Source organism: Apis florea, unplaced genomic scaffold (assembly GCF_048593485.1).
Source record: "Apis florea isolate Af1SG1 unplaced genomic scaffold, ASM4859348v1 contig_3081_pilon, whole genome shotgun sequence".
Classification (NCBI taxonomy): domain Eukaryota; kingdom Metazoa; phylum Arthropoda; class Insecta; order Hymenoptera; family Apidae; genus Apis; species Apis florea.
In genome coordinates this window covers 2,375,401-2,394,028 of record NW_028256703.1, presented here as the reverse complement: position 1 = coordinate 2,394,028, position 18,628 = coordinate 2,375,401, and the positions used below count along the sequence as shown (strand labels likewise).

Below are 18,628 nucleotides of genomic sequence, written 5' to 3'. Positions count from 1 at the left end.
TTTTTTTTTTTTTTTTTTTTTTTTTTAATATTTGTTTTCACGAGGGTCACGCCTGATCCGAATGAGGGTGGGGCCAGGTGGGATAATTAATCGCGCCTTTAATCGGAGGATTCAAAAAAGGAGGGAGGGGGGGGAGGGGGGTTATCGATCGATGGATAACGCGGCTCGCTTAGAGGGTTGGTAACAGGGGGTTGCGCTCGGTCAACGAGCGCCAACTCGCGCCGTTTTACCGAGGCACGCGAACGCGTTCTTTCGACTTCTCGGCTTTTCTCGGCTGACAGTTGACGGATAGCGAGCTTTAATCTTTTCTCTTTTCCTCTTCCAATCCGATCATTTGTAAACATTCGACGAAAAGTTTCGTAAAGATAAAGAAAATTTTACTACTACTACTCTCGCAACGAGACGATTATCATTCCCTTTACGTACGTTCCGTTGTATGCAGATTCGATCCGCGAAGAAGCTTCGTGACAAACTTCGTCACGCGACGAAAGCTTGCCACCGGTCGCGAGCCCACCGCTCACGCACGGCCGCTATCTGTCAACAGTCGCACGGAGTAGGGAACATCGCATGCGACACTGTTACGTTGTACATTGCATTAATTGCAATTTCGCCGCAATAGCTACATCCGCATTCGAGGCGTTTACACGCAAACAAACAAACACACACACACACACACACACACACACGAGCGTTCTCTGCGCGAAAGCGAGAAACGAGCGAGACGTATATATATATATCTACGCTCTCCCGTCCCCCACGATCTCGGTCGCGGCCACGATCGTGATCGTGGCTCGAAAGCGAACCCTCCCCTCCCCCTCTCGTCCCGTGTCGTTCACAGGAGGATAGGGGTTGGGCGGGGCGAATAACGCTTGAAAGAAAAGAAACGTCATCGACCGTCATTTGTATAAAAAAAGAAGAAAAAGAAAAAAGAAAGAAAAGCCGTCGTTCCATCCAAAGCTCGAAGAAAAAGCTCGAGCTCACGTAGTAACTCAACGTAGGCAATACCAATATAGGAGTAATACCGAGACAGAGAGTGAGAGAGAGAGAGAGAGAGAGAGAGAGAAGAGAGAGAAACAGGGAGAGGGAGCGAGGGCGGAAAAGAAAGAAAGAGAAACTGAAAACAGAGAACGAGCGAACGAGCAATCGGGAGGTAGGGTAGGGGGGAGGGGGAGGGTAATGTTCAGCTACTTACAAACGCTGCAGGTGAGGCTGCGACACGGAACCCTCGCCGTTTCCGGTTTCACCGCCCTCCTCGAGATCGCGTCCAAGCTCGCCGCGTGCGACACGCTTCGGGAAGGTCCCTCCGCGCCACCAGCCGCCGAGAAGTTCCCCCCCTCCCAAATTCCAGACTTTTGGGAGACCTGGAAAAGAGCGAATGGAAAGAGAAAGAAAAAATGGAAGAGACGAATGGAAAATCGTAGGAACGAACTCGACTTATTTAATCGCGAGATCGAATTTTTCCAACGATCGTGTATATATATATATATATATATATATACATACATACATACACGTAATATATACAAAAAAAAAGAGAGAGTCGGTCACCGTAGATAGCTCTACCGTGTCCAAGCTCTACCCTTGACTCGGACTTCCGTTGTTTCACGTGACAACCTGGCTTGAATATCGTTAGCATCGCGTACACTCCTGCGACCATCGATCGATACCGGACGTGTTTTGAAGCGGGTGCACGCGATCACGCTGAATTCAAGCCCCGTGGCGGGGGCCTTGGGGGTTGAGGGCACGGTTTAAGGCTAAGGCTCGCCTCGTATTGTGCACCGCGCGCGTGCATTTCTCTTTTTCATTCCTTTCATCGCGTTCGAACGAGTCAAGTTCGAACGTTCGATAATAAAAATTTTGATAAAAAGCGGGGGGAGGGAGCGTGGAGGACGAGGATGAATAATGAAGGTGAAGGAGGCAGAAGCGTATCGTGTGATGCGGAAACGTATCGTGGGAATGGAGGAGGATCCCCGCGATTCAGTTAGCACGGTTCGATGGCGCGACCAACGTCCCTCCCCTCCCACCGTTGGATGGACGCTTGTGAAATTGAAACGGACGTGGAAGGAGTTGGCGCGACGGCTCGTTTCATTCGCCCTCTCCACACGCGCCCCGGTTTAGGTATGCGCCATTAGCTCCGACCTTTGCACGGCAACCTTGCGTTTCGAGCGTATTGTTTCCAACGAATTTCGATTTCCTCTCGATACGTTCCCTGCCCGGGGAAACGATTTTTCTTTTCTTTTCTTTCCCCCTGCCTCCTCCTCCTTCCGACAATTCGATGATTGCTTCGTAACGAATTTGAGGGTAAATTTAAGAATAATATTCGCGAATAAGATTGATGAAAGAGACGGAAGAGAAATAATTTTCGTAACGCGAATATTTGAAATTGAAAATTGTCTTGTCATTGGTTTTTCCACTTACGTCGCTCACCCCTTCCGGGCTGGCAATCGGCGCGGTCGTGCTGGGCTGTGCAACGGTTGCGGTTGCTGCAGACGTTGCACCACCGTTGTTGCCCCCAGGTGGAGGGGGTGGAAGAGCAGGCGGGGGTGTGCCAGTCCTCCCAGGACCCCAAGATTCCATCATTGTAGGTGAACCACATGTTAGTGGGCTGGAAAATACAGACGAATCCTTCCATTAGACGAATGGAGCACGAGCTCGATCGCTCGATTAACCATTAAAAGATACCAGAAATACCTTTTCGTTGCACGGAGTGGATAATTTCTTTGTCCGATATAAAAGAAAAAAAAAAAGAAAAACTTTACGAAACGAGAGAAACTTTATCGAGCATAGAATCCACCGAAATAGAATATATTCGAATATATTCATCCCTCAAAGCTACGCCAGCTCTCCAAAGTGATAACAAAATCGAAGCGTGTATCCCACTCACGTAGTTCTCCAACTTCGATTTTCATCAGCGAGAGGGAAGGGGAGAGAACGTGGTCTAAACGTCCTTCGAAATTTCCATTCTTTATGTACCCAGTTAACAGTAATTTCCCCCTTAGATTCTTATTAACGAATCGATCCAACGATATCCCTATTCTTTAATCGCAAAAATACCTCCGAGCAAATACCTCCTCGAATTCCTCCTACACCGATATATTTCCAAGAAATTCTACCAAGAAGAAAGGGAAATAACGCGATTCTGAAATCGAGTGTTCCACCTCGACGTGTATTCTTGCCTTCCCTTTCCTCCTCCTCGCCCCCCTCCCCCCCGAAAAAAGAAACAACGCGTTGCAGTCGGTGAAAAGCGACCGTTTCCATCTCTCCTCGCTCGATCTCTCCTTCCCCTTCGACGTTTAACGATCGTTTCGACGAGCATCGTCGCGTCGTATCGTGGCTCTACTCGCCCCATCAAAGAATAATAAATTTGTCTGCCTTCGAAAATGGCGAAAGTGTTCTACTAGGGAACTTCTATGAATCGTAGAAATCGTGAGATTACGATCGATACCGTGACAGAGGTCAGACTTGCGGCGAGTGAAGTGTGTCAGTGTTAGGTCAGACTTGGCAATCGATACGAAAATTGACGGGGCGCAGCGCGATACACACAAACCGGGGGGGAAAACACAAGGCATAAGCGACAACTTAAACAAACTGTGCACTTTGTTTTGTTAACCGGTGCGTCAACGTGGCCTCCTCTAGGAAGCTAGGAAGGAGGGAAAACAACAACGTTTTCGTGGCCAAACTTCTTCTTTCGCTGCTCTTTGAAATTTCGAAATCGTTTCGAAATCCTCCGTTTCCGTTCCTCGATTTCAAACACTTCCTCGACAAAGTTGAAACGCGATTCGTTCATCGAACGGAGGAAATGCAACGTCTCCGATAATTGGGCGGATCCGATTGCAGGGAACGAAACAGCGTGGCCGCGTCAACCCGGAAGGGGCGCGCTTAATTCGTCGGAAATTCCGGCGGCGTGTATCGACCCGGCGTCTGGAAAAATTTCGCCGATTCCAACCTCCATTCGAAAATGGGAGAGCTGGTTGTATTGGCTCTCTGGTTGTTCACAGCGGGGACAAGTTCAGGGTAGTTTCGTTTGGAACATTTCCAACCATTTCGAACGCGTAATGAGAATTTCCCTCGCGCGGAACTCTCTCTTTTTCCCTCTTTTTCCTTTCCCCGTAACGATACGTGATCCGTTGGCGTGCATATTTCACGAGGGTGGAACGAATCAACTCTCTCTCTCTCTCTCTCTCTCTCCAGAACCGCAACAGCCATTTGTATGCGCCGAGGGGATGGATACGGCCGTTAATTCCGTTAGAGGAAGTCGCGAGTCTTCGTGTCACGACTGTTTGTTCCGTGCGTTGGAGAGAAAGAAAAATGTGGCACATCAAAGGCGGGCGAACCGATTGCCTCGTCAAAAGTTGACTGACGTTGCCTCGCCACGCTTGTTTGAATTATCTTAAGAGATTATTTACCGGATCCTCGCAATTTTAGATCCTCGGCCGATGTTTATTTCGCTCGGTTGCGCAACGCGATTTCACATTCGTCGAGAGAAAGAGAAAAGTTGGAACAAATGGAACGTCGAACGCCTCCGCTTCATCTCCTTTCCTCCCTCCAGATCCGACGTTTTACTTTCGCGCGAGGGATAGCGTCAGATTTTGTCCATTTTGTTCACCGACCAACCCTGACATCGATTCCCCCGTGTTGACAGAACGATTTCGTAATACAAATAGATCCGCGTAATGGACTGCCGTTTTTTTTCCTTTTTCCACCACTCCTGCAGTCGGCCGCGCTCTCTTTTCAACGGCGCAACTTTACCTTGCGGCGTTTCTGCACGCAAATTCTATTGTCGGGGGTGGGTTCAAGGAATTTACATGTCTAAAAAGTGGTAAATCGCTGCCGTGCATCTGCAACGGTCGCTCCCTTCTTGGGATACGATTCGTTACGAATCGAATCTCTGATTTTTGATCGTCGCGGTTGCAAATAAATTAACGTTCGTAAATAATTCGTTGCACGATGCAATCGAAGCTTGGAAACTAAGATAAGAAGTAAGAAAATAAGATGTTTCCATAAAGTTCTGATCAAAGAGAATAATTTAATCGACGGTTGTGTTTGTAATCTCTCCTCGATTTGCTTCTTTATTAAATCAAACGGATCGCTTCGCGCAAAACAGGACGATCAATCAAATTTTTATTACAATTTTCCTCTCTACACCAGATCAGCGTTAGAAGAATTTCCAAGGGCTCGAGAACGAAATCATGTTTACGCTCGTTTCATTTCCTGCAACACACACGTCTGAATTCTTTATGAATTTTAAACTACGACGCTAATTCGATCGAAGCTTGAACGATTAATAATCCCACGCTTGCGCTCACCGATGAATTTCATTATGCGGCGATTTCCTCCTTCCTTTCAACAAGGAAAGGCGAAACGCATTTCTTACTTTTACGACGGATTTTAACTTTCTCCTCCCTGCCCGGCTCCGATGCATGGTCCGATAATTTTTTATTCCCGTTCCGTGGATGAAATTGGTTCAACCCGCCATTCTCCAGTTTCTCTCTATAAAATAATACGCGAAAATATCCTCGCCTGGGATCGACGAGTGCGTGCGAACACGCCAAGGCCTCTATGAAGAAAAAAAAAAAAACAATATATAATGCGATAGGAAAACTAGCGCGTTCCGTTTACCCAAGAATCTTCCATCCTTCTCTCGCTCTCCGCGATTTCCACGATAATTCTCGTATATAATCGAAATATCTCGTACGAGTCGAGGCACGCACAATTGTGAGTTTCGTTACGATCGTTCGTTTCAAGGGGTATCGATTTTTTAAAAATGCCAACCGATTAATGGGAAAACATATTTTCCGAGATACTGTTGGCAACTGTGAACCTCCCTCGAGAAATACTCGCTTGAGTATATATATATATATATATATATATATGTGGTGTGTGTGTGTGGGTATACATTCCATATACTCGATGAGATTTTAAACTTGGAAAAATTCTCATATTCCGGAGAGCGAAGCTACGTCGAATTCGAACAAAATTTCAATAAATAGAAAAGTGTTGAAACGTAAGGGGTTACGATCGCAACGAAACGACGAGAAAGATCGGAGAGCAAAGAAATGAAGGAAGAAGAATTCCAAGAAGCGGCAAAGGAATATCGATGAATAAAGGTAGAACGAGACGAGTGGCAAGAATGGGGACACCGTGCGTTTCAATTCGTGCAGATTCATAAGAATATTTATAATATTCTTACGATTCGCTTTCGATTCTATCAGTTTCAACGATTTCGACAGGACGAATAAGAAAACGAAACGAAATAAATTAAAAAAGTGAAACGATACCTGGCCAGCAATCGATTGATTAATGTTCAGCGATACGATCGCAATAATAAGTTGCAACTTTGGCGAACGAATAATTCAAACTATGATTCCACGATTAAATGGATACCTCGTTTACCTAATTCCAATTTACGTCCAGAATTTCCTCCTCCAATTACAAGATGCCACGTAACTTTTCGAAACGAGCGCCTAAGACCCCGGATTTCTTCAATTTCTCCCTATCGAGGCGATTCTTGGGAAACACAGCACAACGTCTCTCGAAACAAGAAACTGCTCTCAGTGCTCCAACTCGATCCTTCGAGCCGAGGTTTAAAAGTCAATTCAATTCTTTGATACAACCGTGAATTATCAGCTTTATCCATTTGGAAATGTACGTAGCTCTTAAGCTAAGTCCAAATTAATTTTCCCCATATACGAGAGATCGATGAGATTAATCGTGACTTTTTATTGTTTCGAGAAACCTTTTCGAGAAAGGAGAAGAAAAAGTGTGTTTTGGAACACGCGTATATCAAGTTTCATTCTTGGTCCAGACACGTTATTCGGATTTCGCTACGTGGTTAATGCAGCTTTCCAGTCGTATTATCGTCACGCACACGTCTTAACGTGTGAGATAAAAATCTGCCGGCTAAAAAGCGACCCCATTCATCTCCTTTTCACGCCTTTTCCTTCCTTCTCTTATTCAACCTGTTCATTCACAGCCTCTGTGTTTATTCACGCGACGTCTATCTCTCCTCGTGTGAACAGGTGAAAGATTCAACGCGTAGAGTGCGTGTTCCTTCGCGAGGAGAATTTTTCCTTTTCTCTCTCTCTCTCTCTCTCTCTCTCTTATTCCAAGAGGAATTAGAGCGAATAGCTTCTTTTCGCTTTGCTTTTGAAAACGGAATTGTTTCGATCGCTTGTGCAGGGATCACGAATAACGAGAAATTTTTTTCTTTTTCTGTATAATAGGATTAAACGTGTAAACGGGGCAAATCTTGTTTCAGACTCTGCTGTGATCGTTCAAAAAAAAAAAAAAAAAAGAAACGAATTGAATTTTTCGTTATGCCGCTCGTAAAGTATTTCGTTTAATTAAACAATCTCTAATTGATCTCTATAAATTAATTCCTTTCACTCGTATTTCAACGATGGTGAATCTTTTCTCCAAATTTTTATCGAAATAGACAAGTTTCGTATTGCGAAAATTTTCTGCCCGTCTATAAATAAAACGCGAGGAGAGAGAGAGAGAGAGACGAGTTTCGAGAAAAAAAAAACACGAGGAACAGGAGAAATTCTCTCAACGAACCAAGTTTTACCAAACTTCCAAAGCTTCCAAAACTCTCTCCCACCTCCTTCCATAATATTTATCCATAATAAATTTGAGGGGGCGCGTGCACAAGTATTGTCGAGGGCCTCTTGCTCGTTAAAATCCTCGGGGATGCGTTAAATCAAAGTTCACCGGGTTGGGGAATAATAATGGAAGCCGGCTCGAATGCGAAACGCGCTTCCGGCTCTCCCTTACGGGCTTAGCCTTGCTTCTCAACACCTGACCGTTCCTCAGTCTCTCGCGATCGCGTGTTCGACTCGCGGCTCACCTTGAAGCGAGCCGTAAAACATTCCTCTTTGTCGCTGCACGACCAAGCTTTAATCAAGCTTCCACTATCCCTTAATCAACCGGGGGCTAAACTTTCTTTCCAAACCTTCGGGCTAACGGCGACTTTGTACACAATCGGTGGCCAACTTTCAACCATCCTTGCTTCCCTCCTCGATTTAATCGCTCCAAATTTGTCCTTCCATCGTGTCAAGTGTTTCGAACAAGCGTGATTATTGTTACTTTTCTTGTTACTTGCACAGAATCTTCGTGATAAAGATGTAGGAGGAAAGAATTTGGGTAGATTTATGTAAAACGATCGAAATCGAAGGCCGTTCAACGAATTTACGACGAGGAAAAGTTCGTTTCCTCACTCTCGATCGATCATCAGAATCGAGATCTTCCGATTTCAATTTGATCCAATCGAGAAAGGAACAGTCTCTAGAAATCGTACGATTCTTCTAAACGCTAGAAAATTTCAAATCTTCATCTAGTTCTTCTAAAAGGAATCAAAAAAAATCGAGTTTGTTTCCTCACTCTCGATCGATCATCAGAATCAAGATCCAATCTTCCGATTTCAATTTGATCCAATCGAGAAAGGAACAGTCTCTAGAAATCGTACGATTCTTCTAAACAAATCTTCGTCGAATTTTCATCTAGTTCTTCTAAAAGGAATCAAAAAAAAATCGAGTTTGTTTCCTCACCCTCGATCGATCATCAGAATCGAGATCTTCCGATTTCAATTTGATCCAATCGAGAAAGGAACAGTCTCTAGAAATCGTACGATTCTTCTAAACGCTAGAAAATTTCAAATCTTCGTCGTGCTTCTAAAAGGAATCAAAATAAATCGAGACACGCGATTGATTCAATAATCAATTTTCGAAATTTTCAAACGATCCGCGAGAATCCACGTCCCATTTTCCTTCCTCCTCCTCCTCTCAGATTTGTATCAGCGTCGCAAAATTGGCATCGTGTGGAGACCCCTCTGTGCTCGTCACAATTTCCAAGGTATCCGTCATCGACCCTCCGATCGGAGGTGCGCGGTTGCGTGTGCGCCTCGCCTCACCTTGGCGAGAAGGTAAGAGTGGTTGTCGTCTCCGCTAGTTGACGCTCGACACCAAGGTCGGACCACCGATCGCATTACTCTCCGTCGTGCTTCCCGGTTCCGTGGGGGTTGTTTATGTCGCGCTAACGCCACTCGCGTGCCTCCCGCGAAAAACTCCCCTCACGGACCGACAAGTGTCATCGCACGCGTGCGTTTAAATCATCCTACCGTTTCTCTCGATCAAATTAATAGCGTACGTATTCGTGCGTCACGCGAGCGAAAGAAGGAAGGCCGAAGGTTATTCGTGATATCTTCTCGTTGGAAAATTTCTAAATTTTTTCTTTAAGTATTTCCTCTCTACATTTCATTTCTAAATAATTTTAATTTTTCATTTCGAACGTGATAAATTTCGCGATGAAGAAATAAAGATCCGTAGGAATCGACACTGCGAAACGAGATCTAGCATGAATCGCTCGAGTCAAAACGAAGGTGGGGATGTAAAAATGATGAAAAAAGTAGTAACCATGTTTGCACAAAAATTCTTCAACCTAATTCGTAAAGAAGGTGAGAATTACAGGCGGCGGCTAATAAGCATCGAGATAAAATTTGCTTGGGATAGAAGATAATAATAGTAACGGAGCAACATTTTCCTTGATCCTTTAATAGGGAGAACGACTCGTTTTTCCTGGGAATTGGGTCGATGGGGATCGAGTTTCCTGCGATCGGCCAGGAAATTGAAGGTTCCGCCTCCAAGCTGGTGTAAAAATCACCCGTAAACGGTGTCCCCGAACGAATGAAAACGAACGATCTCGTACAACGATATTCGCGTTCCTTTCGCGATGATAGCTGGCCAGAGATGTAAGCCGCGTCTTCGAGATTCGCGCACGAACTCGGGAGAAACTACGACCGCGCCAGCTGCCTTTTATCGGAAACGCGACCGTCGAAAACATATTTTTCTTTCTCGGTTCTATCCCAAAAAGATGGGAGTTTACGTAGTAAACGTAAACTCTGGTTTACAACTACGAAAGCAACATTTCTCTCGCGTCCAATCCAAGATTCCTTTTCTTTAGAACGCTCTTCGAGTTTAATCTTTTCGGTGACGAATTATCTAATATCCTGGGAAAAAAAAATCGTTTCGAGCGATTCTTTGGAATTAAATTATGAATTTTCAGGTTTCCAAAGGATGAGGACGTTACGTTCAGTGTAAGTTGAAAATTCGAAGTATTCGAAAAGATTTTGTCTCGTCAAAATACATATATTGCACGTTATAAAAATTATTGTTTAGTTATTGATTGCTGAACTTTTGAAGACGTATGATAATCAAAAGAACAATTCTTGTTTCCGCGAATGAATGTTACATTTTGCACGAAAAAAATTTACTTTCCTCTTAACAATCCTTTCTTGCCGAACGATTTCCAAGATCTATCGAATTTAGACCACCACCAACCATTTATTTTTGATATATCCTTATACGACGCATATCATTATATCAATCTTCACAGTCATCGTCCAATCCCTCGAAACGATTTTAAAAATTTAAAACATCCTCTTTTCCAACGTTTACGTTTGCCTGGTGGAAAGTCAACTTAAAAATCTATCCTCTATGCGGGAGAGGGAGAGCCGTTGCGTGTGCTGGTCGAACGCACGTGGTGGAGAAGCGAGAGAGAAGGGGATTCCACGCCTGTGAACAAAAATGCGGGAGACATGCGACCACGTGTATTATTCCATATATTGATATGGAAATTCTAATATTTCAAAGAACTGCTACGTCTCGATCTCCGTTTAAGTTTTTCTTATCCGAAGAGGTTATATTTATATTCATTGAAAGGATGCTTTTATCGGGGACAGATTTATTCTTCCGATTGAAAATTGAAATTCGAATCTTTTATTTCTAGCAACGCGAAATATTTCGAAACGAATAAGGAGAAAGTTTTTAAGCGAGAGAAGAGATGTAACGATGGGAGATTGCCAGTAGCAATTGCAGCGATACAATTGCCAAGGAAGCGAGGGATGCTCGATCGAGAGGAACGCGAAGAAAAACGAATCTCGGCTCCTTGAAACAACGAAAGCTCCTCTTTCTATACTTCCCCTTGTTCGAACGTCTTTCTAGTCGTGCAAATCGAACGAACGAGGAGATAATCTTTGAATATTTTCTACTCCCTTGTCGATTATCATAATAATTTCCCTTTGAATTTTCCCTCTCCTTTTCCCAATCGAAAGATGGCAGATCTTAAAAATATTCTCGTTCTCCTGTTTTCAAAGATATTGATTTCGTTCGTCGAATTTCGCGTACAGATTTGAAAGGGAAACTCGGACGTATATTTTGTCACGAACGATGGCGAATCGACACGTGGAAAGGGAGAGAAGTATCGCTCAAATGACATTCAACGCAACGAAAAAAAGATATAGGCCACGATTCGTGACTCATTCGTGGTGGCTAGGTAGAATTATCGATAAGAGTTGTTTACGAAACCTTTAATCAATTCAACGATACCGCACGAAACTGATGTTTACATAGAAACGAGTGCCAATATTTGATCTCGGGTTTGCTTTCGATCATTCGAGATTACCGTGTTTTCTGCTTGTTGCCAATACTCTGTATCATAAAAATTTTGCTCACTTTCGATAGCGAGCTCACTTTGCGCCGTTCCAGTGGATAGAAAAATTGCGCACCGATATAACTATAATATAAATAAACAAGAATAATTCGATTCGATCGTTGATTGGTCATTCTAAATATAGAAATTCGAACGATCGAGCCACTCTTATCTTTTATCTTGGCCAAAATGCAAATAACATTTCTTTCCTATCCACCGAGATTTGGCTCCCGTTTCAGACACCAAAATACTCGAACAATATAAAGATCTTATATAGAATCGCAACAATTTGAAAAAGTAAAAATCTAATCCACGCGTCGTTAACACGAATATCGAATGTTTCGTTACTCCACGATTACAACAATTTGATCGGATATCAAAAACAGAATCTTTCAAATAAATTATTAAAAAATTCCACCTAAAAGTCGGAAAAGCAATCGTCACGGTTGAAAATTCGTAGGAAACGATCGAGATTCCCGTTGGATTCCGGTTGTTGGCCCGCCGATCGATTATATTGGACACGGGGTTAACGAGATATCGGAAGTGTATCGAATGCCAGGCTTCGTTGTGGCGCCTCGAACACACGGCGCGAAAACAATACGACGTATCATTAACGAGGCGAGTGTGCTCAGTTGGGTCGGCTTCGTCGGTTTCTTAATTGGCTTCTGCGCAACACCGCGCCACCACCAGCTCGACCATTTCTCCATTTGGAGGAAAAAGAAGCACGCCATTTCACGATTTTTCCCAATTGGAATGTAAAAAAAAAAAAAAAAAAATTCCGAACAGAAGGAACAGAAGAGTAAAGTAAAAAAAGAGTAATAAAAAGAGAAAAATGGAAATTTTTGCTTGTCGCTCACCAGTTCTCGGAGGCGTCCTCGTCGAGGATGGTCCCGTCAGCAAGTCGATGAGGTAAGTTGGTCGTGGTTCTCGGCCGATTCCTGACCCTTGGTGGACCAACGACACCGGTCCTCGAGAGGCCAGCACGAAACGACGCCCTTGCCCTGTCGACTGCTCCAGTCAACGTCATTGAATCTCATTAGTGATTGGTTAGTCAGGTATTACAAACTGTATTACAAGCTGTTCGAAGGGAACGAAATATATCGCGAAAAGTAGCTCGAACGCTTCCCTTCAAAATTCGCTCGATTCGTCCATTATATTCTATCTCGTATCCGTTCTCTGTTATGTCCCGTATTTCGCGCAATTATTATCAAAGTTGAGAGAGAGGAAGAGAGCGCTGTGCTACTTTCCGCGATATATATTTTTCTCGATGAACTCGGCGAGTGTTCGAGCGAGTTACGCGTAAACCAAGTTAGTCACCGTTGTTGGATTAAACAAACTTTCGCGGGGAGGGGGGAAATGGGATCGCGAATCGCGTCGTGCACCAACACCTGAGCATCGAGGATAATCGGACGATGACTCTGGCTTGGAAAATTAATTGGATACCTCTCTCTCTTTTTCTCTTCGATGAACGAAGGATGGAGAATATGTGAGGATATGTTTGGGAGAGAATTAGAGAGAGAGAGAGGGAATTTTTGGACGGGCAATCGTATTGGGCGAGCCAGATGGCGCGAAACTTTCGATTTATCTGGTCGCGTGCACGATCGGATCGTTGGCACGATTCTACCTCTGTGATGCTGATCGTAAAGCTGTTTGATTTTCGGCCAAAAGTCGTTGAACTTCACGCACACGAAATACGATAATCGATAAATGTAAAACTCGACCACGGTTCGAGAATTTCGAGAATAATCTCGCGCGCGAAACGAAGGTTTCTTCTTCTTCTTCTTTTTTTTTTTTAACGAGTATTATATGTAACTGTTCCGTGCAAAGGAGGATTAAAGGAGGGGAAAGGTGTTGACGATTGGAAGCGATGGGTGCGATTTTCCACGATGCACGGAACGTCCATCGATCGTGGCTAAACTCGTATCCTTCTATGTCCATCGAAATGGTCGCAAAAGAAAAAGTCGAAAGATCGATCGGATCGTTCTTTCTCGGAATTAACGAAACCTCGAAGACTAAAAAAACGATCGATACACGCCATGCTAATTTTCTACTTTCGTCGAATCGGAAGGGAAGACACGTGTTAAAAGAAAGGAGACGAAACTTGATGAAATGAGCGAGATAAAACTGTTTACCCGGCGATTACGATTCTCGTTTCGGGCAAAAAAAAAAGAGTAAGAAACGAAACGAAAAGAGACGAAAGCGGTTTCGAACGTCCGTCAACTCCGACAACTCCGCTCGTCCGTTTTAATAATCAATTTCATTCTCAGGGTTGTAGGCTGGTCGCCCAGTTGATTCGTGGGGGGTGGATTTATCAAGCTGCAAGTGGGGGTGTCTATAGCTTCCTCGTATTATACGGGGGGTATAATATTTATTACCGGGTCAGGGTTAACAGTTAGGCGCGCCACACACACGTTTACTGTTCTGCGGCGTCATTCTAAAAATAGTTTCGCCAACACTCCAGATATAAAACGTGACCACGCGTCTCTTCCTTCTCGCGCGTGCCCTCGCGAATGTGCACACGCGTGTCTACTTGGAATCGCGGTGAAATTACCCAGAAGCATATCGCCGATATCGCCCGCGCGCGAATTCGTATCTCGTACGAAAACAACGAGGGAAGGAGGGGGAAAAGAGAGAAGAAGAGAATAGAAGAAAGTAGAAGAAAAATTCGATCGAGGAAGAAGACGGAATCGTCGTCGATTATCGTCTTACGAAATCAAGAAACAAGGAGAGAGAGAGAGAGAGAGAGGGAAGAAAATTGAAGGAAAAACTGGCTCAAGGTTGATTAAAGAAATCGAGGTGGGAGTAGTCTCGTTTAATCGCAACTTTTCCTGTTCCCGGAGTTTATATGCTATACTTAAAACTCGAACGGTCGGTGGATGATAAGAAAGGTCGAACCGCGGAAGGATAGCGGCGGATCAATTACGGCCGATTCGAAGAAACCTCTCGATCGAAAGTTGGAAGAAACTTTTCTCATAATAGACGATCCCATCTCGATCTCCCTTGAGTGGAAAGGAAGGGTGGGGAAAAAAAGAAGAGGGGAGGAAAGGAGGCGCGTATATCCGAGGTTTCGAAACGTGACACGCGGAAGGAGAAGACGTGCGAAAGAGTAATTGGCCGGTGGCGCAGGAGTATCGTTGCGCGGCTCATTATGCGGCCGAATCTGACCTCGATCTCCTCCTCGATTCTAATAATCTTCTGCTTCTCTAACGTGCGCCACATGGCCCAGTTGTCGGCGGCCCGGCCCTGATCGGTGCAGCAGAAAATAATGATTCTCCAGCTTGAAAGCCGCAGAGGGAACTCCGTATGCGACCACGGCACGAAACGTTTTGGCAGAAGACACACACGCGGCGTCGAGGCCGATTATTTACCGTCGCCCCTCCAACAATTTCGGGGAAAATGTTACGTACGTGTTTACCTGGAATCGATCCGGCGTAACGCGTCTATTTACGTTTCACTCGATCGCGACATTGTTTATACGCGGTGAACGATACCGTACCGTATTGTTCCTCGAAACATCGTAATCAAATTTCGAGAGAGAGGGGGAGAGAGAGAGAGAGAGAGAGTTCTTATTTTTAATTGTTAATTTTTTTGATTGAGAGAATGAAATATAATAAATGTAACGAAAATCTCGAGTCTCGAGGATATTATTGCGTACGAGTTTGTGTCATCGAATTGGAGAATTAAAAAGACATTGTAAAATAAGATGGTAATGGATTATTTATTATATATATGGAATGATTATTTTTTATGAGGAATATCGTTTCAGTTATCATTTTCGTGTTTGGAAATATATGTACTTTATAAAAATTATTAAAGATAGCCTGAGTCGACGAACGATGTAGCTTTAGAGTGATGAAAATCAAAAGATAAATTTCGTTGAGAGGAGAAGCAAGGAATTTAGAAAAATGTAGAAAATTCGTTTCAATTTACAATTTCCAGCCCGTTCGATATCCGGCTTATAGTTTTTTCAAATTGTTTTCGATACCGATTTTCGATAACGATATAGAAGGTGATGGTGAAATATGGTGGGTGGAGAATATTGGGTGGTTTCGAATTGTTTCCGTAACGAGCACTTGTTCCACGTTTCTGGAATTCGAGCGATCGAATGCACGCGTCGGTAAACCTGACGATAACCTTCCACGAAACACGTATACGACGCCTTGATTTAGTAATGATCTAGTGTTTCTAGGGGTTACACGAGTCGCAATTTGTACAAATGACGATGTAAAAAAAAAAACGTGCATTGCTTGGTGAAACGTTTCATTCTAATTTCATCCGGCGAACTAATTTTCTCGATGACAAAACACGATCCAAACACGATCCATTCCTATTTCCATTTAATTATTAATCTGTTTCGATGTGTCGATCCTCTTCTGTTAAGAAGAAGCTAAGTTAAGTTTGGGCGAGTTTACCGATCGTTTAAACTTTCTTTCGAAGATAATTATTTTTTGATCAGTTAATTAGTTTCAGCGCATTTCGTTAAAGCGAAAAGGGTTCCACTCGAGATTCCACATTCGAAGCACACTTTGCACGCGAAAAGGGTGCTTGTGCTTCTGCTTCAACGCTCGAACACCGCCAAAAAATCAAGCGAAGAAAGCGAAGAGGCGTATAAAAAGTTTTTCATAATTCAACCATCGGCTTCCATTCAAAAAGATTCGAGGATCGGTATATTTCGATCATCTAAATTAGATGATGTTTCACTTGAACGGGTTACAAATCTCCCGATGGATCGTTTTCAAATCTTCAAGATTAATTAAACTCACTCTTGCTTGTCATCCGGAAATTCGAATCGTAGACGATCCTGTAGGACGGTTTTAAGCTGTTCGAGGTCTTAAAATCACGTTTAATCTCGAAACTGAACGAAGAACAATTAATCCCCCTAAGAATATCCCGAGGTTAATTTTAAGATTAATTCTCGAGGCAAATCGATCTAAAATCGATTGCTCCGTCAAGATTCTAAGATTAATCCCGATCGTCACCATGATTCGTGCATTCCGATAAAAAGTATATATTTCAATTATCCTCGTCGATTCTTCGCTCAACGAGGTTTTCAATCGAATCGAATTAATTAATCTCTCTCTAATTCGTATCAAGTAGCGAAACATCGTCGAATCTCATTAGACTGGAAAAGAATGCATTCTTGCCGGGCAATAAAGCTGCTCGGTGGTAATTTTTACAAGCACTTTTCGTCAGTCTGTGGCAAGAAAGGTCACACCGCGCTCCCAAGTACGCGCCCCTACAGACACACCCAAACTTAACACTTGACTACGTGACCTAGTGTCCTCGACGTGTCGCACAAGCGCAAGAAGAGAGAAAAAAAAAGAAGAAGAGAGAGAGAGAAGAAAAAAAGAAGAAGGGAGAAATATCCGCTGGATTAAATAGGACAAACGGAAACACGAGTGAGACATTTTTACCGGAATCGAAAGTACTTTCATCTCTTCAAACGCGTCAACATATTCTTAAGGGGATTAAAAAAAAAAAAAAAAGAAAGAAAGAAAAACGAGCGCACGAATTAAATAACGTTGATAAAGGGTCGACCCGGGCATTAATTCGCAAAACCGTTTCGTAATAAACGGGGAGGGGAAATGTAGAGCCGAGCGCAGCACAACAACGCGAAATGCAAATTGGACGTGAAATTTGCAAGAGTGAGATTCTCTGGCAGGGGAGATGAATCAAAGTGGAAAATGAGAAACATGGATCTCTGGATGAAATGAAGAGAGAGAGAGAGAAGAGAAAAAAGAGAGAGATTGGAACTTACAGCGTGTGACGAGCCTGTTGTTGGTCTGGCTTGGGGGCGGAATCGCAGGCTGCGGGGATGGCTGCGAGCTCAAATCCTCGAAATTTATGATTTGCAAGCAGATCTCGTCCACCTCGCTCCTTATTAGCGCTATCACCTCGCTGCACAGAAACTTGGTGCCTGTGACAGAAAAAAATATCCATCATCCGATTATTAACGGACGCGAAAACGCTACACTTTCTTCTTAATGAAACGAATATACACGAATATTTCGACGCAACGCAATGGCATATGCAACGCGTATACGCTTCGGACCATTCAAAACTCGGTGGAACGACGAATATCGATTTTTCCACCCATTAAACCGAAGAAATTATATTAGGATGCGTAAAGAAATATCTTCTTTATCGGCCGCGGTAAACGCGACCACCGAACAGAGCAAGCACGGGCGTCTGGCGCGATAAATATCCACGTTCGACGTTTAGGGAACGTCTATTAGACGAGGTGGTCCGTAAAACGTCTCGCGTCTTGTTTGATGTTAGCCAAGGATCGAACGTGGCAATAAAGCCTTTGCTAACTTCCTATAAATCGCATCTGGATTCGATCCAAACCGGTTTCTCTTCACCACCGCGTTAACCCTTAACGCGGTAGTAGCGATAAAAGAATTTTCCCGGGGAAAACGTTATTTTTAACGCGGGCAAACATACAGTTTTCGATGTATTTAAGTGGAATAGTTCTCGAATTTTTTATTCGCGATACGCGTTCGAGGAATTAAACGATGGCGTCAATTTTAAACAGACTTTCGAGCAGCGCTCTCAATTTCGTTGCTCTGTTTTCTTTCGGGGATTCGAAAAGGAGAGTGGAAGGGGAAGGCTGTTACGAGTCGTGACGATAATTCGAAACGATCGAATTGGAAACGGTTCGAGCCAGAGAGATGCAATGCCGGTGACACTGCGCCTTTCCACCAACACGCGTCACCGGCTACTCGTTCAACATCCCTCGAAACACGGGAGATTTCCTTTCGAATTTTAAAAAAGAAATTCGATAGAAACGATCCGCTCGTGAAAAATGCGGATGGAATCTACGTGCATTTGCAAGCGTGGAACGCTATCCAAAAAAGGATACACGCGAAATATCTTTGCTCTCTACTTTTTAATAAAAATTCACGTTCCAAGATATATATTCATAATGAAAAAACAACGCATCTTTACACATCTTTTTATCGATACGATTCGTGCAAAGAGACTCGACGAACTCGACTGCTATATCGATCGATATCAAAAAAAAAAAAAAAAAAGAAAAACACAATTTCCAAGCAATTTCCTCCCATAATCGATCCGGGAAAACTTTTTTCAATCGCGAGAACGAGAATGTCGCACGTGGTAGCGAAAAAGCCTCTTGCGCTTC

General features: G+C 43.6%; 1 protein-coding gene across 8 annotated transcripts in view; it reads right to left on the bottom strand.

Moving 5' to 3' along the window:
- Positions 1–18,628, bottom strand: part of sei (potassium voltage-gated channel seizure) — a 104,587-nt gene that overhangs the window by 58,391 nt on the left and 27,568 nt on the right. For 7 of the 8 annotated variants that reach the window (XM_086909001.1, XM_086908997.1, XM_086908999.1 and 4 more), the window contains exons 3-6: positions 17,243–17,401; positions 12,342–12,492; positions 2,419–2,605; positions 1,193–1,361 (exon numbers count right to left, since the gene is read on the bottom strand). In XM_086909001.1, coding sequence (XP_086765127.1) covers positions 1,193–1,361; positions 2,419–2,605; positions 12,342–12,492; positions 17,243–17,401 — 666 coding nt within the window. The remainder of the gene's footprint in view (positions 1–1,192; positions 1,362–2,418; positions 2,606–12,341; positions 12,493–17,242; positions 17,402–18,628) is intronic. The other variant, XM_086908998.1, reaches the window with a different exon arrangement.